At 48.7% G+C, this 25,145-nt stretch overlaps 1 protein-coding gene across 1 annotated transcript in view; it reads right to left on the bottom strand.

The window, feature by feature from the left end:
• The window catches only part of ACTR5 (actin related protein 5), a 508,848-nt gene that overhangs the window by 399,651 nt on the left and 84,052 nt on the right, over nt 1–25,145 (bottom strand). Inside the window, exon 2 of the mRNA XM_069652370.1 lies at nt 4,019–4,248. Coding sequence (XP_069508471.1) covers nt 4,019–4,248 — 230 coding nt within the window. The remainder of the gene's footprint in view (nt 1–4,018; nt 4,249–25,145) is intronic.

Raw genomic sequence — 25,145 nt, 5'->3', positions numbered from 1 at the left:
CAGGGCTTGCTGAGTGGAGAAAGAGACTTGCACCTGCTCCCCATCTGCCCTGCTGTGGTGACGGTTGAGCTGAGAAAAGGCTACTGTCCAGCCACGGACGATCGTACCGACCCACCGCTGCCGAGAGCCAGAGCGACATGCAACCACAGGCGTTGAACATACAAGCGACCTGGCCCAGACTGGCAAAGTTTGTCCCAGACTGTGTCGAGGGTGGATGAGTGCTTGCATCACTTACCGGTGGTCCCTGGCACAGTTATTCTTTAGATTCTGCGGCGGTGAGAATTCTGCCAATTATTGCCCCTCGTATCAGCAGCTCGTTCCTCTGTTTAGACGCATCCAGAGTTCAAAGATAAGTGAAGTGTGTACACACGTTACTGGGTCCTCTGGTCATCAATACCTTCCAGTATACAGATACTACCCAATCCGGTAACACTGCATGTGGCTCCAGACCTTTGTTCGATCGCCCAATTTGAGGGGCTATAATTCTTACACATCTGACTTTTGGTCCTGAGGAAGGCGTTTTCTGTCCAGATCATTACGCCGAAACGTATTTCAACTACATCTGCCTGACCTTCTTTGGCTGTTTGAGTTGACCACTGGACTTACATCAGCTATGCCAGTTTGCATATACGTAGACCTGAGCAGTACTGTAAGAAACAGTAGTCCAATGTGAATACACAAGTCAAGTTGAAACCAGTCATCTACTCCCAAAAAAAACCCCACAAGGAACAAAAATTGGCTCCTGTTTTCCTTTGTCTGGGATTCCTTGGCAAACACATATGTGGATTTCCAGAACCAAAATAGGGTGAAAACGAAGCATTGTCAAACCAAAATAGGGTGAAAACTAAGTAATGTTATAATATCCCTCTGTCATAGGAATAGAATTTATTTTCTGTGTTATTTATAGTTCTTGTCCAAATGAAAACATTTTTTATTGGTTTTTTTTGCAAAAAATGTTTGTATGTTCTTTTTGTTTCACTTGTACTTAACTTTTATTGCTCTCCATGGTGCATGATTATTTCAAATGCTGTCATTTTGATCGAAAAATTATATTTTTGTGTAAAATGTCACTGAGGCTCTTGCACCAAAAATTGTTTTATGTTTTCTATTAAAATAATGAGAATTATAGCCAAGTCTTTGGTCAATATTTAAGCGTTAAATTCCTAGCAATGACCCTCTGAAAACAGCTATGACATGACCACATGCTAAGCAGAGGTAAAATACAAAGAGCCAGAGTCAATTAGGACACTCTTTGGAACTAGAAAGTAATATGCCCAATTGAGAGTGATCCTGCAAGGGAACCTTATGCTAGACCTGTTTACTAGTCTGTGGCATTTTTCTTGTATGCTACAGTGTTGTACACTAGTTGTTTGCTTTTTGAGGTTAGAAAAAGTGAGGTGAGTATCAGTAATAGGTATACTACATCACCTGTATTTTTTACACCCTGTGGGGCCACTATTTGTTGATACAGTTATTCTTTAGGCACAAGAATCCCTAAAAAGATACTCACCTTAGGTGGCTAGCCTGCACTCCCTAGCTATACCCGAAACACAAAGGTTGCTCTGCCTGCAAGGGTATACCCTCCTCGAATAGTAGGAAACTGTTCATCACCTCAAGCCCTTTACTGAACTGCTACAGCTCCCTGAAAGGACCCTAGTGCGTTTTCAACGCACTACTGTACTTTTGAACACAAGGCACCCCACTTCGTTGGGCTGGACTGCTTAAGTTAGGGATCGATTCTTAATGCTATATTTGTGTTAACCTACCCTTCCGTTACAGGTTGTGGCTGTGTTTTCCCCTTTATCGCATTAGGCGAAGCGCAACTGTATATATACAGTGTCCCCTCCCATCTCAAAGAGTATTGGATCACACCCCTACTCAAGAAGGACAACCATGATCCCCTACAGGCTAAAAACTACCGTCCCATCACGAACGTGCCATTTCTCCTTAAGATCAAGGACCCGGTGGCATATTTGCAATTTCAGAAATGTGTCAAGGAAAACCGCATACTAGTGCCCCGGCAATCTGGCTTTAGAGCTCAGCATGGCACTGTAACTGCCAAGCTGGACCTCAAATCTAGTTTCTCCTCCATTATCGATCAAGGCCACCCGGCCCTTCTCATGCTGCTGCACCTCTCCACCGCTTTTAATCTGGTCGACCATGGTCTCCTGGCGACCAGGTTACACTCCTTGGTAGGATGCTTGGCGGCAGTGGCGCAATGGGTTGCCTCCTTCCTGGGCTCCCATACCACCAGAGTTGCCATAGACGATGCCTGCTCAACACCCACGCCACCTGCCACCTGTCTTGTTCACCCCCCCACACCCCTGACTTTATTCAATATCTACATCCTACCACTGCTGGGGATTCTGGACTATCTGGGTGTCCTGTATACCAACTACGCAGACGACACTCAGGTCGTTGGTATTTACTCCCAGGATTCACAGGCCACTAATTCCATATATTCCACCATTCAGGCCTGGATGGTGGGCAATTCTATGGCCCTTAATTCTGAGATAACCGAGGTCTTAATCACTGCCTCAAGCTAAAAAAACGGGCTCCAGAGTATGCTAATTTCATTATCGCCAACGCTACAATTCCAGTCGCCAAGAGCGTGAAAACCGTGGGCGTCACGTTGGATGCTAAATACCTTTCTGTTCAACTAGTCTATCAATTATGGGTCCCCGACCCCATTTCATTCTCTCACGGCTTATCCGCTTTAGTATTTGGTCAAGTAAGGATTTTCTGCATTAAGGTCCCACATCCCTTTGAGAACAAAGTCTCTTGGCAGCCTCCAAGACCCAGCAGCCCCAGTACCTCCTCAGAATATTTGTGGCTTTCTCCCGGCTTCTGGGTCTGGGCTTATAGCTGCTAGTTTCTCTTGTTTGTCCGCCGCGGCACCGCAGCATGCTCTCTGGCGAGTTCAGCACACCTCTATCAGTGTGCGGCTTGCAGGCGTCTCACGACTGCTTCTTCCTCATTAGTGCGATTCAATCTGCTTCCCCACAGCAGACTATGGGTGGAAACTCTAACCTTGTTCGCGTCCCAGAGAGCGGTTTGTCTCCTCTGCACAACGTTGAATCGCCGTCCTCCCAGTATCTCCAGAGCGGATCTCGCTTTGTGTGTCCTTTTGTATTATCCAGGGGGAATTCGCATTGGGTCACTTGTGAGTAGACCGCTCCGGTTGGTTCCAAGGAACAGTAGTCATTGCTCTTCACCTCTTCCTCATCTCAGTGGTTGCTGACAGTTGATCTTTCAACTTCTCCCTAGTCTTCCTCGTGTCCGTTTTTGCTACTTCTTTAGATTTACATGAGTGGGGAACAGGGGAGGGCAGGGAATAGAGGGGGGCAGATGAAGGTGTCAGGTGAATACTGTGTTCTCCCATAATAGTTGCCACTGGTCCACCAAGGGGCTTCACTCCCCATGAGAGTACCACCCGGAGGGGGACTATCAGGTAGCAGCCTCACCTCCCTGGGCTCATGGGAAGAAGCTCCCCCTATGGAAGTAGTGACAATACCCTGGGATTCGTCACACAACCAAAAAGAACAGCTGTGTGAAGGAGACATTTCAAGAGGATTCCAGAAGAGCCAAAGAGACCATACAAGACAGGAAGCATTCCAAAGAACAAAAGGCAAAATAAATGGCAAGAGACACTAATATTCAACTCATGTAATTTAGTCACATTCCACAAAAATTTGCCATTTCCCAAATTACATAGCTTTCTTCTACAGATTATATGTTGCATCCCAACAGCTTTCTCCAAGAACAATCCCAATATATTTATTAACACACCAAGCACCCATCGCAGAAGTGGAAATATCTTGCATAATTCTGAAGTCTAGCAGGGCATGCTAATTCAAATATGGTTACTGTTTTTAATGGTAAAAGCACAGAGAAAGCAATTTTGGAAAAAGGTACGTGCTTACTAACCAAGGCAATGGAAAGCAGACTTAAAGTGTAAATCCATCAAGCATTATCTGTGGCAGTTGGTCTTCACAACCATTGCCGGAATGTACCTCACCTGCCCTTTACAACTGGTAGTATGTGTGTACACTGGTAACCTGAAGAAATTATCAGGCTGCTGGTGGGCGTGTTGTCCTTTCTGTTGTGGAGGAAGCTATAAAGGCCATCAACACCATACGAGACCTTTGGGACCTGGTAACATTCGAAAAGCAGTTCAGACATCATCTGCCTGGCATACAGAGAATTGCAAGGCGGCTCCGTTAACACGATTGGGTGGTCAACACACCCCTGATTGCGAGGAGAAAAAAAAAAAGAAAAAAAGATAAGCTTTTAAGAAAGATCAGGAAAAAAAGAAAAATGTAATTGTTACTGTCCCAAAAGAAACAATTAACACTTCATAGCTCCAAAGGAAAAAAGCAACATATAATAATTTCAGTTTTTTCGAACATATGAGATACCCTTATTACTGCATGCATTACAAGGGTCTGCAACCTTTGGCTCGCCAGATGTTTTGGACTACGATGCTCATCCGACTTAGCCCACTCAGTCAATTGTGCAGAATCGTGGAATGATTATCCAAAATATCTGGAGAGTCCGCAGGTTGAGGGATTTGCTTCTTAAAAATGCTTCATCTTTTTGGTTGACTTTAACCATGGTGAGCAGAAGACTTCATGTCACAAAACTTTCAGTTCATACTTTCTATTAAACAAAGAAATTATTCGCAAAAGGTACTTAAATCCAGTCTGTTAAATTAAAAGTATTCAAGATGACAACTCCAAAAATGCACAAGTTTGCTAAACAAAAGTCTAGAACTGGAAAAATGTATCCTTTTGACATCAGTTCATATAGTCACCCAATCCATTAGGTCCCCAACTGATAGGCCAAAAAGCAGTCGCAGCAATTGAGCCAAATTTAAAATTCAGAAGTTACAAATGAATCGAAGGTATCCCAGGTTACTCAGCATACAACAAACATTCACCTCGCGCTCCAGATCATATTTTGAAGTGAGAGTATATTACTCACTATTTTTTAAAGTTGGGAGCAAAATTATATTTCAGGGAGTAAAAAAGTAAGTCCCATTCCCAATGGGAGCATTTTATAAGCAAGTACAAAATGTTTCCCTATACCCATGTAATAAATATTGTTTTGCACCTAGCTATTCATACGCATTGACCTATAAATGCTGTTGGGAAAGATTTCTTAATTGTAGGTAATTTTCGTTCCATGTGACAACCCCTAAACTTTTAGCTGTTTTCACCATGATCTAGACTTTGCCAGAGAAGTGCAGCCTTCTGCCGCACTCCTCTGGGCTTTCGCTCCATTCTTACGGGGAAACTGACATGCCCTTAAGACAGTCAGTACCGGGAAACGCTGTTTTCCGTAGTTTCTTCATGTTGCAGCTTTCGTGCAACATGACACAAGAGGGCACTGTAAGCTAAGTTACTGCTCTCTTGGGTCTCTAGTCTTCTACAGGCCCTAGATACTCTGTTTGGATTGTAAATGATCGGTGCAAGTGAATCCCGGACGGGAATGGTGGCAGCGATCGTTTGTGTTTTTGAGCTCCTTTTGGCGTTTTAAGTGCGTTTCTTGCGCTTAGCCCAAAATGGTGGCCTGGCTCCCAAAATGGCCAGACCACGAGGCTCCTTTGTCCTGTCCGCTGACCGTCTTGCCCCCTTCACCTTCCCGAGGTCGAGCCGACCCGGGGCCTTATTTGGGCATTTACTTTCCCGCGAAACACAGATGCTTTCGCGGGCTTCTACAGGCCTTGTGTGCGCCTCCAGGATGTGGGCTGGGATGTCTGGTCCCAATACACATCCTGGGTGCCAGAGAGTCTAGGGTGGTGTAAATGCCTGGGACGACCGTGGTCCGTGATAGGTCCACGTATGGTGTGAGTGTTTGATGAGCGGATCTCCCATTGGGTCCCCTCCGTTTTGGCGCGAAGGGAACCGTGGATAAGAGTGGGCTGGAAACGCCACTACCATGTCGATCTCCTGAGTTCTCACGAACAAGGGAATACAGGAGCCAAGTATCCTGCAACCACGAGGCTGAACCGAGGAATCGCTGGTGACCCGCTGAAGGACTGCTCCTCTGCACTGCTGTCGCTTTGTGAAACCCTTTCTACCTCTGATCGAACCAGAAGGCCTGTACTGGTACTTCGACCCTTGGAATAGCGGGGGCAGCTATTCTCGGCATCTTCACCATCTCCTGCACGTAAGCCTTCGGAAGTGTCTCTGGGCCATCCAGCCGACTGACCAGCCTACCCAGGAGTCTTGCTCTGTAACCGCCGCCAGGTTGTGTTGTATTTCGAGTCCTTGTCACTCTCACACGATTCGTACACTTGCCATTCCCAGGTCTGAAGTGAGTAGTGTACATTTGGCTGAGATACACACGGCCGCTCCGTTGCCCTGCTGTGGTAACAAACTGTGCGGGTTCACTTCGTTTGGGACACCTTTAACTCAACTCTGCTGCTGCAGAATCTACACGACGACGAGACGTCCCCTGCTCCTATCTGAAACTGCCAGCACTGACCCGGAGAAGCCTGGGTCTGCTTGCATCGGGGACCGGTGAGTAGCATAGCTAGGAACTGGTCGCCCTCCTGCAGGAGCCCATAGCTTTTCCCCGCTGTGTCAAACAGCACGCCTTTCCGTACTCGCCCTCTGCTTCTGCCCACAGTGGAGGCTGCGCTTGAGTCGCGGAACTCTGTTCATCTTCTTTTGTGCACCGAACTGAACTGCCCGATTCCCTCGAAGAGACTCCCCTTTTTTTTTTGCCCGTTGGCACCAACGTGTGCAGGTACTTTTGAGCACAAGGCTCCACTCTTCGTAGGGCCTGGACTTCCTTTTAGTTAGGTGCCTTTGAAGGCGGACTGGGTCTAATTATTATTTCGCACTGCCTGTTTTCCTCCCCTTCTAGGTGGACTACACATTTCGTGCGTCTAACTCTTTAGACTCGTTTGTATTTGTATATATATATATATATATTGTATTAGTTTGGTATGTGTTGGTTTACTAGAGTTTTATTGTGATTTCTCGCTACGGTCATTGTTGCAAAGGCCTTGGAATAAATGTGTATATATTTTTAATAGAACACCTGTTTGGAGTAATTTGTAAGTGTCCTTGCTTTGTGTGCTCATTGCGGGCTTTCAGTCACCCTCACCCCTCTTGAGACCTAGTCTTGACCAACGCGATCGCTACCCTGATTGGTCTGGCTTGTCCAGAGGTTACCCGGTTCCAAGTAATTAGGTTGGCCTTCTGAACCTCTGCGCCTCCAGGACAGAGTTCAGAAATCCGTCTTAACAAATGCTTACTTCAGATCAGGCAGTAACAAATAGTAGTTAGTTTCTTTTTTCCTGTGGCACTACTTGTCCAACGATCCATGGACCTGTGTGTCTGAGAAAGCAGCGGGGCAAGCTTCTACATGTCGGTTTCTTATTGTCTGTTGAGAGTATTGTTACTCTCTATTTTTCTGTTTTGGGAGTATTTGTCCATTTTTAGGGAGTAAAAGTAGTCCATACACCCCTGATATGTAGGGCTTCATTTACCTATAAAACTCAAACGTTAAAAATGTGTTAATAGACAATATAACCAAAGTTACCACGTCTCCAAAATTGTACACAGAACGTGTCTAAAAAGATCTAAGAGCAAGACTATAGTTAAGGGGTGTATCAGCCACTTTTACTCCATAGAAATTGGCAAATACTCCAAACAAATAGGGGGGAAAAAATACTCTGAACAGAAAATGGGGAAAAGACATGTTGAATCTTGAACCCCTGCTTTCACCCTCACAGCTCCATGAATGTTTGGAGCAGTAGTGCACATATTACCACAGGAAGCAACAACTATTGGAACAAGTAAACCTTTATCTTTTAATGTGCACGAATAACTACAAAGAAATAAATACTTAAAAAATGTTTGGTTTTCATTAAATACATATTTTTACTTGCTGTTAAAATACTCTCATTGGGAATTGGACTTAAAAATAATTTTACTCCCAACTTTAAAAAAAAATAGGGAGTAAAATACTCCCACTTCCAAATCTTATCTGGAGCACTGCCTAGTAGGCGCTCATCATCCAAGTAGTTCTTTTAAATTGTATGCAAAAAGTGGCAGGGAGCAAGATAGGCAGAGGCAGGAATTAATATCCAACACCAAAGTCTACTTTACATACCATCATTTATCAGTCCATAGCCTAACAAAGTCCATGGGACACCCAAAGACCCGAAAACAATTAGCAAAATTCAGGACATCGCACATAAACGCCAGCAATTTCAAAAACATAACTGCTAATTACTGCAATTTCCGGTTTTAAAACAACACACACGCTTCTACAGCCCTTTCCCATCACGTTTAACATGTGTTAATTAAAGGGTATCGGTTTTAGTTATCCTTTGCTGTGTAGACTTTGGAGGCCTTCACCAAAGAGTACAGATTTTCATGAGACAAACTTCAGCACTGGATTTAAGAGGAGTCTTTTCTTCTCGACACTAGTGGGGGGGGACCCTAAAAGAAAACTGGCATGGTAAAGATGACAGCCAATCCAACAGGCGTAGGGGACAGGACTGTCTGCATCTAATAAACCAGCGAGTGTCCACAGGACCACCCTCTTATGGGGCGAGTCATTCAAGGCTGTCCGACCTTCCCAAGAGGCCCTCTCAGAGGTAAAGGGCTTTGGTGGCCAGCATAGTCCTGTGGTCCACGGGATTCATCATGCTACAGTATCTCAGAAAAGCAACAATTTAGCAGCAATACTTTAAAGTGTGGCTCTATAGCAAGGACGCATGTTTATTTAGAACAAATCTTGAATGAAATGAAGCGCGCGTGGAAGGAACGTAGCAGCACACAGCCTCCCAATCATCTAATTTATGTCAAACGCTATCAATGTAGAATGCCCCGTTTCTTTCATAAGAACAGGTTGCTCTCAATACCCAAATACAATGTTTGAAAAAAAAATAACCCCTTAGCCAATCACTCCAACCATATCAGGAACTGTGGATCCATAAAATACCCCATCACTGAATCAACAATAAAACAGATGGCTTGGTGGTGGCCACTCTCAAGTTCCTTTCAGCACACAGACATCCTCAAAGAAATGGAAAAGTCACCTGCCAAACAGATATAGACAAAGTTTGGTCATTACTGACCCATTAGGCTTGCCACAATTTGATGATGTCCCAAACAAAAAGAACTCTGTCCGAGCACATGGCCAAACCACTTCAAAGAAACCCTGTTGACAGCATGCTCTCTGCTACCAGTCGCAGGCAACACCCCATCATTTGGAAGAAAGTTACCCATGTAGATGTCTATTGCTACCTCTATTTTTTTTTAATACTTTATTGGCGTTTTGATTTATCAAACATCAACAAAAACATGAAGCAAACTACTAACCCCCTGCCCTGTCCCCTCAGCCACTATGTCCCTCCTCCCCTTGTCCAAAACTTGGTAGGCATGTCGAAAGTCTGTTATTAGCCGATGCCCAGCCGATGCGGTTTGGAGGGCAGTAGGGCTCATTATAGTCCTCATGTAGGAGGACCAATCGGAGAATTTAGCTTGCCCCCACCTGTGTTGTGTACAGAACCCATTCCATGGATACAAAGTTCCAAAACTTGACAAACCAGTCCTGAACATGGGGAAGATCTTTTGATTTCCAACAGTGCTGCAAGATTTAGAATGACATATGCTTTCCGATAATGTCTTGGCCATTCCGCAATGTCTTGTTCACTCATGCCAAGAAGTCGCTCTTTGCGGTTTCCGTCACCATGAATGGCTAAGATTCTTAGCATGTTATTGTCAATTGGGGACCAGTAATGTTTCAGCTTCGGGCACCCCCGCCATATAGGCAGCCAGCCCCCCCCCCCTCTTCCTGCATTACCTCCAACGTTTATCAGGAATTCTGGGATTCATTGAATGTAATCATGCCGGTGTGTAGTGCCATTGGGTCATTCGCTTGTACAAGAATTTGTGGATCTGTATGGACAGTGTATGTTTGGGAATGTCCCCCCACCTTTTTCCCCCACTCCTCTTCTAGGATCTGTATCCAGAGGGTAAATTCCCATATCCGTTTATACTTCACCTCTTCTTTGGGGTTTCGTCTAATAGGAGTCGGTACAAGTTAGAAATTAGATGTCTATCCCCCCGGGTTCGAGATCAGGAATTTCTCGAATGGTGTTAAAGGTCTGGTGGCTGCCCTCTTATTGGAGGGGGCTGGGGGTGGGACCAGCCAGTTGGAAATAGTGTATTCCGTTTTCCTCCACCAGCCCTAATTCAGCCTTACATTGCTCATATTATCTAAGGTCTTCCCCCTGGAACATAATCCTCAACTTTCTACAGCCTGCTTTTTTCCAAAGTGTAAAGGAGCCCCCCTCCTTGCCAGGGGTATATTGCGGATTGTGGAACAGTGGCGTAAAGGGGGACGGAAAGGAGGTAATATGCTGTTGCGAGATATCGGCCCTGTCCCACGTGTCCTCTACCAACCTCACAATCACACTTATATGCATATTTTGAGGCCGGAGGGGTTTGTATAACCATAGCGTCTCTCCCAGTTTTGGCCCCACTATTGCCCATTCTATTTATACCCATCTTTTCTCTGCGCCCTCTGTGAACCAATCTTTTATCACCCGAGTTGGGCCCAACTCTCCTTTTTGAGGTTTTTAGTGCTATGGGGGGGGGGGTTTAATTCCGGCAATAAGCCCCGAGCCAGCAGGACATTACTGCATAAGGTAATGCCCCTGGGGCCCGTAGTTACAGGCCCAAGCGCAATGATGGCTCCGGGGGGCTATACCTTATGTAGTAACAGCCCGCCGGCTCGGGGCTTATAGCCATTAGTGCTCCGGCCCATTAGGGGTACTAATGGTGGGTTTTTTCGCCTGCGAGACGCGTTGCACTTCACAGCCGAACAAAAAAACAAAAACAAAAAAAAATGTTCACCGGGGACTGGAAAACGTTGTCTATTTTCTCTTTCAGTGGCGGCCTTAGTAAACATAGTAAATGGCCACCATGCAAGGGAAGAAGGGACTACACGTAGTCCCTACTCCCTTTCCATGGTGGGCTGAAGAAGAAAAAATAAAAATGAGCGAACACTGCCACGAGGGACACGCAACGGCATGTGTGGGCTTACCGTCTGGTACTAATGATACCATACAAAAGGCTCAGATAATTTTTTTCATTGCGTGGAAGAAGGTATTGGAGACCAGAATGGAGAGTGCTTCAAACCCATACAGAACTTCAGAATGGTCACCCTAACCGTGTTTAACCGCCCTACCCAGGAGGCTGCCAGTGGGCCCCACTTATGCAGTTGTCTGAGGATCTGAAGGAGAGGCTGGTAATTTTCCGAATGGAACTCTCAATGTCCAGGTTATAGTGGTCACTAGCAGCTGAATGACCCCTGGAATCCCTCAAAATCTAGTAGCCTCCTTCGCCCTGCTCAACCCTTCCTGTGTTAGTGTTAGGTTCAGGATTTCAGATTTAGTCATGTTGAATTTTAGCCATGCTACAGCTCCAACCTCTAACTCGTGGACCACTGCCAGCAGTGAGTTTTCGGGGTCCGTAATGGTGAGGAGCATATCATCTGCATATGCCATGATTTTTGATTGTCGTTCCTAAAGTAGAGCCCCTGCACCTGTTCTACCAAACGTATTGGGTTAGGAGGGGTTCAAGGTTAGTAGCGACAGAGGGCAGCCTTGTTTGGTGCCTCATTGCAGTGGGATCGCTTGGGATAGCTGGCCATTACTGAGAAGGCAGACTGTGGGGGAATTGTAGTTTGCCAGAATCTGGTTAAGAAATTTCAGGCCAAACCCCATCCTTTCCATAGTGTGGAAAAGAAAAGTCCATTTCACCATCAAACGCCTTTTCCGCGTCTAAAGATAGGAATATCGCCGGGACACCTTTTAAGGAGACTTTCTCTATTAAATGGCAGGCTCGCAGAACATTGAGATGGGTTTGCCGCTGCCGAATAAACCCTGTCTGATCGGGGTGAATTAATTGCGGCAATAGGGAGTTGAATCTGCTGGCCAGTATTTTTGTATATATTTTAGCATCCAGGTTTTTAGGACAATCGACCTATAGGATTCACAGAGCGCACAGTATTTGGCAGGCTTGGGGAGAAGCATCATTTTGGCCTCTTCCATTGTAGGGGTGCTGCGACCACTATTTCCAAAGGAGTTAAATAATTGAATTAACTTCGGGGCTAGTATGGTATGATGTGTCATTTATAACACACCTGTACACAAGTGTTTCTAGGTGCAACAAGACAAGGAAGGGAGGACAGAAGAAGGACAAAATAAGGATCTTACTAGTCCTTGTGGCATTCAGATCATGCAAGCGCAGGGGTTGGGAGGCAGAGAAGTGCCAAGTGGGGATGTGGGGGGGAGGGAGTGCAAAGTAATTAAGCACTAAGTGCAGCGAGGCAGTGGCTCATAAGTGCACAGTCAAGGGATTCTAGGGTTGCAGATACAGTCCCTTAAGTGGTTGGGAGGCCCTGAGGCAGTGCAAGGGCAACCAGTCATACAGGAGCCTGGTCCCGTAATGTCAGTGGGTGGCCAGGTAACCAGTTTGCGCAGAATACAGGGTCATCAGCAAGGGAGAGAGAAAGCAGAAGCGAAGAGGAAGCTCTTGAGATGCTTCTGGAACCTTAGGTGGTCCTACTCAAGTTTGAGAGGGGCAGGGAGGCTGTTCCAGAGGGAGGCCACAGGTGGGGCTGGAGATCCACCCCCCCCACTCTCTGCCTGGAGTAGCGTCTGACAATCAGAGTTTCAGAGTTGGAGGTGGATGAGTGGAGGGCTCGAGAAGGAAGATGCTTAGGAAGAGAAAGCTGGATGTAGTGTGGTTCCCTGGCCTCAGAATGCCTTGTGGATGATGCACAGGGTCTTAAACTTGATCCTCGCAGCCACTGGGGTCCAGTGGAGAGATTTCAGGGCTGGAGAGATACGATCCCGGAGCTTGAAGCCAAAGACAAGTCTTGCAGTCCTGTTCTGAATAGGTTGTAGAGGGCGAAGAGTAGAGGGAGGAACATTTATAAAGAGTCTGTTGCAGTAGTCCAGCCTACAGAGGACCAGGTCTCTGGAGACAGTGAGAAAAGGAAGAACACCTCTTAGAAGGTGCAGCCTATAGTGTGACTTCTTAGAGACGTCAGAGATGTGACGAGAGAAGGAGAGGGTGGAATCGAAGATGACCCCAAGGTTCTTAGCCTCACTGTAAGGAGCAGGTAGGGGGCCCAGGAGGGTGGCCAGAGTGAGAGGAAAGGCGGGAGCAGGAGTCCAAATGAGGAAGATATCAGTCTTGCTATCATTAAGGCAGAGATCGTTGGAGGCACACCATTCCTGAATACCGGACAGACAGTCTGGTATGAATGAAGGAGCAGTAGAGGCTGAGGGGAGCCTGAAGGAGAGCTGGGTGTCATCCGCATATGGTCTGGTATGCTTTGTAAAATCTGGCTGGGTATCCAGTCAGGGCCTGGAGATTCATTCACCGGGAGATTCCAGATTACATGTTGCACTTCCACTATGGTGATATCACTTTCCAATGTATCTATATTCACTGGAGTGATCTGCGGCAAGGGACAGGATTGCAGATATTCCTTCTGTAATGCCAAGTCTGGCCAGTCTGACCTACTAATGTATAGAATCCCCTGAATTGCACAGTGATCTCTGACGTCATTGTGTCTTAACATCCCAGAGGGTCCAATATACCCTGGAGAATCTGAGAAGCCACTTTTTGTTTCAGCTGCCTGGCTAGCAGCCTGTCCGCTTTATGGGCCTGCATGCAAGATCTATTTTTTATTTATTTATTTAAGTACAGCAGGTTCTTCTCATTTGAAGCAGATCTAATCGCCCTGTAAACTTTAAAATGTTTAACCCGAGTCGGATGCCATTTGTTTCATAACCCCCCCCAATTCTGCTTCTAGCTCGGTTTCTAGAGTTCTTACTTGCCTACGCCAGTGTATTCCTGTGGTGATCAGACCGCCCCCCCTCAAAGGTCACTTTGAACGCGTACTATCGCAGGGGGTCGAAATTGGTATTCATGGAGCAGGAGCTGAAAGTAGCTCCTGGGTTACTGGGCTGTTCCTCTGACCAGGAGTTACCGGACTCAGGAGCTACTAAAATGAAGTGCCATGAATGCCTTCTTGACATATGTGTAATGGATGAGATAAAAAAAAAAAAAAAATCAGCAAAAGCGCATTAGAAACACATATCAAACGTATGGAATAATTTAACATTGAGAGGTGCACTCTTGTCAGAATAGTCACCCCTGAGTGCTTAGAAAATCATGTAACTTGAGCTTATTTACAAACTGTGACGCACACCCACAAATACACCACACACACACTGTTCCCGACTATCTATTGGTTCCTCCATCTTGTGCCATATTGCGTTACAATTAATTCACATGTTCTTCCTGCGTTTTGGGACAATGTCGCTCTATGTTGCTACTTCTCACTTGGTCTTTACCTAATCTGTCTGCCATTATAGCCATCATTGTAAATGCATCTATGTCGATCCATGAACCTCCATTGCCATCTCTTTTCTACCCTGGCAGTTTTCTTTCTGGCTGCCTCTTCTCCGCTGAACACTTGTTCTCGTGCTGTACTGCTGCAGTTACTCTTGTTGGATGAAGATCCAGGGATGGGTCTGAAAAGTAACTGACTGTATTGGTTTGCCCTTTTGCATAAGAAAAGGGCATTGGTGATATTCGATGTGTCAGCATGGCAGGAGTGGGTTGGAGGACTCATTGGGTTTGCGGGCTTTGGGAGTGGGACCAACTATTAAATAAGGCTGGTTTTTATAGCAATCTGAGCAAAAAGAGAGACATAATCAGCTCTCTCATTGGCTCTCATGCCAGATTCTAACAACATTGCTAAGTCTAGGGCCTTCGTTGCGCAAAAATGTAAACTTCACTGCATCACAGTAAGTGCCAGTAGCATCACTGCATTGTGAATAACCGATGTTGCTATTATCCAACTAAATGGCACTCATTTTGACTGCTGAAGAAAGGAAGGCAAAGACGGCCCTACTGGAATTCAAACAAATGCGTGCAGTTCACACCAATATTTTTGGAGATTGACATACATGTACCTGGCCTCATGGGATGAGCCCACTTTGCAGTAGTACATTTTTGTGTTTGTTTAATGCTGCACAATAATTTACATGCAAAACTGTTGCAGTTGAACATTGCATAGCCCACTAAAGTTGGTAATGCAGACAAATTGCTCCCTGACATCTCTATTGTTTTTGTACAACAAGCAGATATCATTGATCAGTCAGCTTTAAATAGTTTTAATTCCATCAATACTTGGTCATTTGTTTTACTTATGCGCAAGCACACACGTACTGCTTTAAACAATGTGGAGGAAAAGGATTTCCAGCACACGCACCTTTGCAGAATGCCCATTAAAATAGCTGCAACACTTTGCATGCAGGGCCATTATGATGGCTCTCAGATGCAGCAGCTTCTAAATAAAATAGCCCTGGCTCCCTTTACTGTAGACTCATTATAAGGAACAAGTTACTTACCTGTAACTGTTGTTCTCCAGCATGGGTCTGGCATGGATTCACATGCTGATGAATATTCCCCGTCGTCAGGCTGGGAATCCTCGGTAAAGAAAAAACCAGTATCAGTTTCGTTTCTGATCTGTCTTTCGTAGTAATAACCAATCACTGGTCTCTGCGTCATACTGACCACAGCCAATGACTGCCCTCTACCTAAGCACCGCCTCTGGCAGCCATCTTCAGATTTGGAAGCACGTGAAGTGGCAGTATGACCAAGTGAAGAGCCGCAGAGGGGTAGGCAGGAGGGTTCGCATGTGAATCCATGTCAGACCCATGCTGGAGAACAACAGTTACAGGTAAGTAACTTGTTCCTTCTCCAGCATGGGGTCTGGCATGGATTCACATGCTCATGAATAAAGAATACATAGCAGTACACACATGCACAACCACAGGAGGTGGCAAAGGCTCAACATTAAGCATCACATCAACTCAACATTAAGCATCTTACCTCCTCACCAGGCTCACCTCAGGCGAACAGGTTGCGCAGCACTGCTTGGCCGACCCTGGACTCCTCCCTGGAATCCCGGTCGACGCAGTAGAATTTCGTGAAGGTGTGCGTCGACCTCCACGTAGCAGCCCTGCATATGTCCAGCAGGGGCACACCAGATAGGAACGCCGTGGTAGCTGCGATCGCTCTGGTGGAATGGGCTCTCGGACGGCCAGGCAGCGGTCGGTTTGCCAACCGGTGACAGCACATGATACAGCCGGAGAGCTATCTGGAGATGGAAGCCTTCGAGAGAGCCTTCCCCTGATTGACAGGTCCAAAGTTCACAAAGAGTTGTGACGTCTTCCGAAAACCCTTCGTGCGGTCCACGTAGAACTTCAGCGCTCTAGCTACATCCAGCGAGTGCAAAGTCCTCTCAGCCGGCGACGAAGGCGACGGGAAGAACACAGGTAACACCAAGGGTTCGTTGAGATGGAAGTCCGACGGTACCTTGGGCATGAAGGAGGGGTGCGTCCTGAGCACTACCCTCGTGTCGTGGAAAGTCAAGTACGGGGCCTTGCAGGAAAGGGCCTGGATCTCTCCCACTCGTCGTGCGGAGGTGATGGCCACAAGAAAAGCTGTTTTCCACGATAGAAACTTCAACGGGGCCGAGTGCAGAGGCTCGAACGGAGGTCCCATGAGCTTGGTCAGCACCACGTTGAGCTCCCACGCCGGGGCCGGAGCCTTCACCGGCGGGAACGATCTGAACAGTCCCTTCATGAACTCTTTCACCAGACGATGACACCACAAGGACGTCCGCCCCGTGGTTCTGGTGTATCGGGAGATCGCAGCAAGATGAATCTTGATGGACGCGTGTGCCAGACCAGCTTTGGCCAGCGTCAGCAGGTACGGCAGTACTTGGGGAGCCGTAATCCGTAGAGGGTTAATCTTCTGTGCGCGGCACCAGACAGAGAACCTCTTCCATTTGTGTCCGTAGCATTTAAGAGTCGAGGACGCCCTGGCCTTTGCAAGAACCTCTCTGCAATCGGCCGGTATGTCGTATCCTCCAAACTCTAGCGCTGCAGGAGCCAGGCCTGCAAGTTCAGCGACTTCGGGTCGTGGTGGAGGATGGCGCCTCCTTCCCTGGAGAGTAGATCCGCGTCCGCCGGCAGCTTGATCGGCGAGGACGCTGACAAGTCCAGCAAGTCCGGGAACCATATCTGCCTCGGCCACGCAGGTGCGACGAGGATCATCCTGCACCGTGACCTCTTGAGCTGGTTGATGAGCCGGATTAGCAGAGGCAAAGGAGGGAACGCGTAGAGGAACAGGCCCTCCCAGGGGAACGAGAAAGCATCGCCCATGCTCCTCGTCTGGGGAAACCTGCTGGCGAACCTCCGGCACTTGGTGTTCGTCGCCGTCGCGAACAGGTCGATCTGGGGTGTGCCCCACCGTCGGAAGAGGCGATCCACCAGATCCTGCCGTAGTTCCCACTCGTGGCACGAGCGCAGCTCCCTGCTGAGTGAGTCGGCGATGGTGTTTTTTATCCCTGCCAGATGAAACGGCACCAGAAAAATCCCTTGGGCGACGGCCCAATGCCACAGGTCCTGCGCCTCCTTGGACAGCGCTGGGGACCTGGTTCCGCCCTGTTTCCTGATGTAAAACATGGTGGTGGTGTTGTCGGTGAAGATCCTCACCACCTTGCCCTTGAGGGACGGAAGGAAGGACCTGAGGGCCCAAAACACTGCACGGAGCTCCAGGACGTTGATATGCAGGGACTTCTCCGTCGGGAGCCAGAGTCCCCTTGCGTGCAGATTTTCGGTGTGCGCTCCCCACCCTTCCAGGGAGGCATCCGTGGTCACAGTCTCCCGGTGGGCTGGGGCCTGGAAGTCCATGCCCGCCGTCAGATGCGCGCGGGTGCCCCACCACCGTATCGCTCATCGGAAGCTCTCGTCGAGCTTGATCCTTTCCTCGAAGCTGCCCGTCGTCTGGATCCAGCGCGCATCCAGGAATTCTTGCAACGGGCGCATCCGGAGCCTGCACATGGGAATGAGGTAGATGCAGGAAGACATCATCCCGAGGAGGGACTTGATGGACCTCACTTTGGCCGCGTCGGCCACCAACATCCGTTGCACCTTGCCCAAGATGGTCCTGGTCCTCTCCTCCGACGGGGAGGCCAGAAGGGACACTGTGTCGAGCCTCGCTCCCAGAAACAGTGCGACTTGCGCGGGCACCAGGTGGGATTTGGCGTAGTTCACGGAGAATCCCAGGTCCGTGAGGAGTTGGACGGTCCTTGCCGTGTGGACCACGGCGAGCTCCCTCGTCTTGGCGCGGATGAGCCAGTCGTCCAGGTAGGGGTAGACGTGAATCCCCTCGCGGCGCAGCTGCGCCGCCACCGGTGCGATGCACTTGGTGAATACCCTGGGTGCCGACCGTAGTCCGAAGGGAAGGGCTTTGAACTGGTAATGACGCCCTTGGACCACGAACCTGAGGAATTTCCGGTGCCCCTTTAGGATGGGAATGTGGAAGTAGGCATCCTCCAAATCCAACGACGATAGGAAGTCTCCTTCCTCCAGCTGACCCAGGACGTGCTGGAGGGTGACCATCCGGAACTTCTGCGCCTTGATGAACTTGTTCAGACGTCGCAGGTCTAGGATGGGGCGCCATCCTCCCGTCTTCTTCTTCACGAGGAAGTATCTCGAGTAGACTCCGGAGCCCCGAAGCCCCTTTGGGACGAGTTCGATGGCGCCCTTCCTGAGCATCGCCTTTACCTCCAGGAGAAGTTGAGGGGCGTGAAGTTCTTTCCTGGCCACGGGGGGGACGCGCGGGCACCTTCTTTGAAACTCGAGCGCGTGGCCCCGGGCCAGGGCGTCCAGCACCCAACGGTCGGTGGAGATGGACTCCCACACGCTGACGAAGCCCGCCAGCCGGCCTCCCACCGGGGTGCTTCGGTGGGGGCCCGACCCCACGGCCGGTTCAATCCTGCTTGGACGCGGCCTTGCCGCCTTGACCTCCTTGGCGACGACGGCGGGGTCCGCTAGACTTGCCTCGTCCTCTGTAGGCCTCTTGCGACGACGAGCGGGCCGCTTGACGGTAGGAAGCGAAACCGCCGCCGGAACCTTTGGAGGCGCCCTTGCCTCCGCTGCTCCGAAAGGGCGTCCGTCGTTGCTGCAGAACTCCAAGGGCCCGGGCCGTCTCAGTATCCGCCTTGATGGCCTGAAGGGAATCGTCCACTGTCTTCCCAAACAGATTGTTCCCGTCGAAGGGCATGTCCAGGGCGATGTCTGTCGCCACGGTGATGGCGTGGTCCGAGGCCACCTCACCTTCCTGCAGGATCTCCAGGGCCTCCGCCCTCTTGTCGTCCGGCAGAAAATCCAGCAGGGGAGCTATCTTGTACCAGAGCTCCCTGTCGTAGCGAGCCACGATAGCCAAGGCGTTGGCCGCTTTAATCGTCGTCGCTGCCGACGAGATGACTCTACGTCCCATAGCATCCAATTTCCTTCCCTCGCCGTCCAGCGGGGAAGTCGATGTGGAGGCCGCACCCCCCCCGCTTTCTTCCTGGCTGCCGCGGAGACGACGGAATCCGGGGTAGGCTGCGCCCGGAGGCACAGGGGGGCCGTGTCCGGGACCCGGTACTTTTTCTCGTACCGGTCTCTTCTAGCTGGCGTCGTGGAAGGGTTCTTGAGGAGGGAAAGGGCCTTATCCCAAATGTCGTCCAACAGAGGCACTGCGAGGACCGTCTTCCTCTTGGCCTCGCGCCGCTGATAAAGGAAGCCTTCCTTTTTCTTCTCCTCAGGGCAGAGTTGGAAAAGCTCGGAAGCCCTGGAGATCATGGAGTGGAAAGATCCGATCTCGTCGGGCGGAGAAGCCCTGGCGGGAGGCGACGACGGAAAATCCTCGTCGTATGCCTCGTCGTCCGTACCCGTCGCTGCCGTGTCAGTCCCCGTATCATCCCCTCGGGTGGACGGGGAGGAGGGCTGGACGGGGCGCGACGGTTGAAAAGGAGGTGGTGGATGGATCGTTCTTTTCTTGGTAGGGGGAACACCAGAAGGTCCCGGTTCTGGATCCCCCGACGGGAGAGGTTCCTCCGTCGGTAACGGTAGCCTCGTCCTTATCTCGGAGCATAAGGACTGTATGGCCAACAAAATGGCCGCCGAGTTGTCTTGCGGCGCTGGCAGAGGGGAGTCCGACGGGCGAGCAGGGGCCCCGTCGGTATCCTCGACGATGTCGTCGTCGTCACCTGCGTCGGGGTCCATTCCGACGGGCTGGCCTTTCAGCTCCTCTTCTGAGGTTGAGGCCGAATCTACGACGACACCCTGCCCCCCCTTCTTCTTCCCCACGGAGGGTTTCACGGGGGTCCTATCGATGGGCACAAAAGAAGACTCCCTCCGAGGAGGCAGGGAGATTCTGGGCCCCGAGGTCGCCACCACTGGTGCAGCCTCCACAGGCTGAGCCAGGGCCGCCGCGACCGTTTCGATAGAGGGCTTGGTCGGATGGATCAAGGCCTTCACCACCTTAGGTGCGCTCACCGCCTTATCCTTGAGGGAGGGGGCACTGCCACGCTCCTCCTCTGCCTTAGAGCTCGACCGGGGCCTCTCCAGGAGCTTCGCCGGGTGCTCGGCCTTCCTCTTACCCGACCCAGAGCGTTGGCTCGTGGTTGATGGTGCCGGGGAGGGTGCGCCCTGCCTGGCGCCCATAGAGCCCGACCGTTCGGCGCTCCCGGTGCCAGCGGACTCGCGGTGCTTAGCCTTATGTTGGGCCCCCGTCGCCGGGGCGCCCTCAAAGGTCTTAGAAGACCGCTCGGATTTCTTCTTCTTCTCGCCAGACGGGCTCTTACCCTCCAGCCAGTTGGCGAGACGTTGATGGCGGTCCTTCATGGTCCGTTCCGACATGTTGCCGCAAAACGCACAGTCCTTCTCCACGTGCGTCTTGTCCTCATGAAGGCAGTAAAGGCAGAAAGAGTGTTCATCCTCCTTAAAGACGTTCTGCAGCTGGCATCCAGGGCAGACCCTGAACAGCTTTCCGGGCGTCGAGCTTCCCTTCTCCTGGGCCATCTCCGAGACCAGGCCTGAGAAGCTTCTGGAGTCCTCCGAAGTGTAGCTCGACGAAATCTTCACCCTTGAGGGGCACAGACGAATCCGACACGGGTCCCCGTTGATCGGATGTAGGATCGGTGGAGCTTGAGGCTCTTTTGACCGAAAGAATCGAAGTTTTTTGTGAAAAAGCGCGAAAAATAGCACTAACGCTCGAGAGCAATAGCACGAGGATCCCAACACATGAACGTGCGGTAAAAATCTGAAGATGGCTGCCAGAGGCGGTGCTTAGGTAGAGGGCAGTCATTGGCTGTGGTCAGTATGACGCAGAGACCAGTGATTGGTTATTACTACGAAAGACAGATCAGAAACGAAACTGATACTGGTTTTTTCTTTACCGAGGATTCCCAGCCTGACGACGGGGAATATTCATGAGCATGTGAATCCATGCCAGACCCCATGCTGGAGAATGCTGTAGTACAAAATACATTATTAGTTTGGGCGATTAGGTGTCGCTTGCAACACATATAAGCCGAAACTATTGCATTGGAGTACAGAGAAGGAGAAATGGCATATGTAGGGATATGTTAGTATCTGGTTGTATCTGTCCTGTGTCATGTGCACTGATGCAGGAAGCGGAATGCAGTGAAGTAGCCTGGAATCTAGTGTGGCTCCAAGGTTCCAGGACTGGCAGTTGATCATTCAGGATGGGAGACATGACAAGAGAGGATGCATACTGAATAGCTGCTTGCTATCTCTTCCTAGCTTACCCTGAAACATGAATAAAGACTACTTTCCTTTTGTATACTAATGTCTCCAGCGTCATCTCTGGTTACCCAGAACCCAGATACTTTGCGACAAGGATGTCTTTCAAGATGAGTGCAGAGGGTCCAAAGATGGCAGACGGAAACCCAGAGGTGATGGCGCCTAGAAATCAGGAGAAATTAGAAGAGTCCAGGATGGTCCTGCCATGAGGGGACAAGTGGACAGTGGAAATATTGCCGAAATGAATGAAAGCAGCCGGATTGTGGGTGCCCTAGGTATAAGTCCTGTAGGGGAATGTTACAAATGCTCCCTTGCAGGCAGCCAGAAGGTACTGAATATGGTGTACATATGGAGGCAACCGGTAATGTAGTGCAGGAAGAAATTACTGGCTTTAAAAAGGTACTGTAAAATGTTACTGGTGAACATGGTGGGCAGCTGGCTGGAGAGAGTGTGCGGTTTAAAAGCAGCTGTTTGCTAGTGCTGTCATATATAGTGCGGTTTAAAAGCAGCTGTTTGCTAGTGCTGTCATATATAACTAAGAAAAATGCTGCAGGAAGCATGTTACAAAGTACATCCTCCTTCAAAGTACTGTCAAAGTAAAGATGATGTTTGGAGAAATGATGCGTGGAAATGAAATACTTAATACTTGGAGAGAGGGTGCTTTTTAACAGCCCTGGAAACACTGGAGCATGAGACTGTGGGAGGAGGATGGATAAGGGCAATACAGCGCTTTTGGTTTTTGGCGCTGCTATGCTGTTATGATTGTATACTGAGGAACTTGAGAGATTTTCCCAGCTGGTACCGTTATGCCACAGGAGCTCCGTGCAGTCTGGAGGCGCGAATTGATCTGGTGACGTCATGTATTGGCGTGGAGTGTTGGTGAAGGGTGGAATGTTAGCTGGAACGCTATGTCGGGGCGTTCTCTCCGAGTGCCATGGTGTTCGAGAATGCCTTCACGATGAATACGCAATGCAGAATCCATTTTTTTTTTTTTTTTTTTTTTTATTTTATTTTTGTTTTTAATTGTATCACAATTTTTACAAAAATATAGGATGAGTAGTCTTCATATATCAAATGTCCGGATTCTTTTTAGAAGTGTCTTTATTTAGTAGGCTTAGGCTTAAGGGAAATCCTCCTACTCGAGCGTCAAGGATTTAAGGAAGAGTGTTACTCCTATAACGCATCTAATGTTGTTCCCGTTCGTCAGGAGTATCCAGAGGTTTTCTTCGTCGAGGGTGAGGTAATTTTTCAATGGGACTGCAAGGTATTTATCTCTTTTCGTTTTGAGCCCAGTACATTCCATTAGCAGATGTTTTGTGCTTTCGATGGCATTTATCGATTGGCAGAAGCGGCAGGAACTTGATGGTACTTGCTTGCGTAGTGCCAAAATTTCGTTGGTTTTTATTTGGTTCAGCTTGAATCTTAGGAACAGACGACTTAAGTTCTTATCTGGAAACCTCAGTAGGTAGCCACGCATGTCGTTTAGCTTCATTGGAGCAGTTGGTAATTTTGCTGTGATGGAATACGACCAGGCCATTTCTTGGGTATGGATCCAATCTGCTTCTAAAAGTTTTTGCGACACTCGATTTGGATTGTGTATGAGTGTCTCAACAGAAAGATCCAGTTCTTCCAACATTTTCCGGTTGGATTGATCCCAGCTTACAAGCGCCCGATTGTTTCCCTCGTTAAGTTCTTTCCGTATGAGGTCCAATACTTTGACTTCTGGATTGTTTATTACCTTGCGGTATAACATCAAGGTGGCTCTCAGTTTTATTGCCAACAGTGAGGAAATGCATAGCTCTCGTCTTATTAGTGCAATTGGAGTGGATTGGGCTAAACCGAGGACCTTTCGCCAGAAAAAAGCTTCCAGTTTCTCCCAGATGGTGTTCGGAGCTAGCAGCATTGCGTCCATCCCATAAACTAGGGTAGGAACAACCTTGGCTTTGTAAAATCTCACGATGGGTACAATCGAAAAACGGCCGTGTTTCTTGTCCACGGCCTTAGCTTGGGCTGTGAGATTTTTTAACTTTGTCCAGAGTGTTTCAAGCGCGGGTTTTTCCTCTTTATCGTTACTGATTACAATCCCAAGGTATTTAAAGGCTTCCACTCTTTCCAGCTTCCTTCCATCACAATGCCAAGTAAACTTAGAGTTCCACTTTGAGGATCTCCCCAGGGTAAGCACTTTGGTCTTTGCGGTGTTAAGGCATAAGTTGTTTTTCGACATATATGCTACCATGTTGTCCAGTTGTCGTTGAAGACCTATAGGGGTTAAATCCATCAGGATGATATCGTCCGCGTACAGTAGACGGTCTATCTTCTCCCCTCCCATTGTCGGGGGAAAGTGTCTGATCGTAAGAGTGGAATCTTCATAATCGGCGATGTAAGAGTTGTACAGCGATGGAGCCAAAGGGCAACCCTGCTTGACTCCACGTGCTGTTACAATTTCTTCCGAGAGTCGGCCGTCTGCACTTAGACGAACTCGAATTGATGTCTCTTGATGTAAAGCCTTGATTGGATTTAAAATTGACTCCGGACAGCCTTTAGATTCCAGTTTCGCCCATAAACGTTCCCTATCTACCTGGTCAAAAGCTTGTACCAGATCGATGAAAACGATATAGATTGGGTTGCCACTTTGAAGAGCCTTTCCCTTTAGCACACTCATGAGTAGGATGTTTGTTGAAGTTCCAGAGTTTCTGATAAAACCGTTCTGGAATGGGTCCATTGCTTTTGACGAACGCGTCCATTCTTGGAACGCGTCTAGGGCCAAGGACGCAAAAACTTTCCCCATTACGTCCAAGAGGGCGATGGGCCTGTATTGGTTCGGATCGTCTGTCGCACCTCTCTTGTAGATGGGCACAATATTGGCTTTTCGCCATGTTGGTGGTATTGCTCTTTTACTGTTACAGTTGGAGAAGAGTTCGCTCATAATGTTGGCCCAGCATTCAGGATTTTTTTTTAATTCCATGTTGCTGATCCCGTCAGGTCCCGGAGCCCTCGAGTTATTTAGTTTTTTTAATTTGTCTAGGATAGACTCTTTATCGTCAGGGATAGACCATGGGCTTGTCTTTTTGTGGCGGTCGCTCATCGGAGTTTCACTTACATTCACTTCACTAATGGGAGCAAATAATTTTGAAAAATGATCAATCCAGCGCGCCTCGCCCACGTTGTTCTGGATGCTCTCGTTGGTATTCTTTTGTGTTCCTTTGATCAAGTTCCAGAACTCTTTAGGCTTCTTGCCACAGATGGTTGACAGCATTTGCTGAGAATCGTTCAGGTATAGCTGGTAGCGATGGTTTTGAAGCCAGCTTCTGTAGTGCCGGGCCGATTTTAGCCACTTTTCGTTGTTCTCTGAGGATGGAGTTCTTTGTGCTAATCTTTTGAGTCTTCTAAGTTCCTTCCTTTTCATTACCAGATCTTTGTTGTAAGC

This window comes from Ambystoma mexicanum, chromosome 3p (genome assembly GCF_040938575.1).
Source record: "Ambystoma mexicanum isolate Mex_15411 chromosome 3p, UKY_AmexF1_1, whole genome shotgun sequence".
Classification (NCBI taxonomy): Eukaryota; Metazoa; Chordata; class Amphibia; order Caudata; family Ambystomatidae; genus Ambystoma; species Ambystoma mexicanum.
This window is presented reverse-complemented; position numbering and strand designations above follow the sequence as displayed.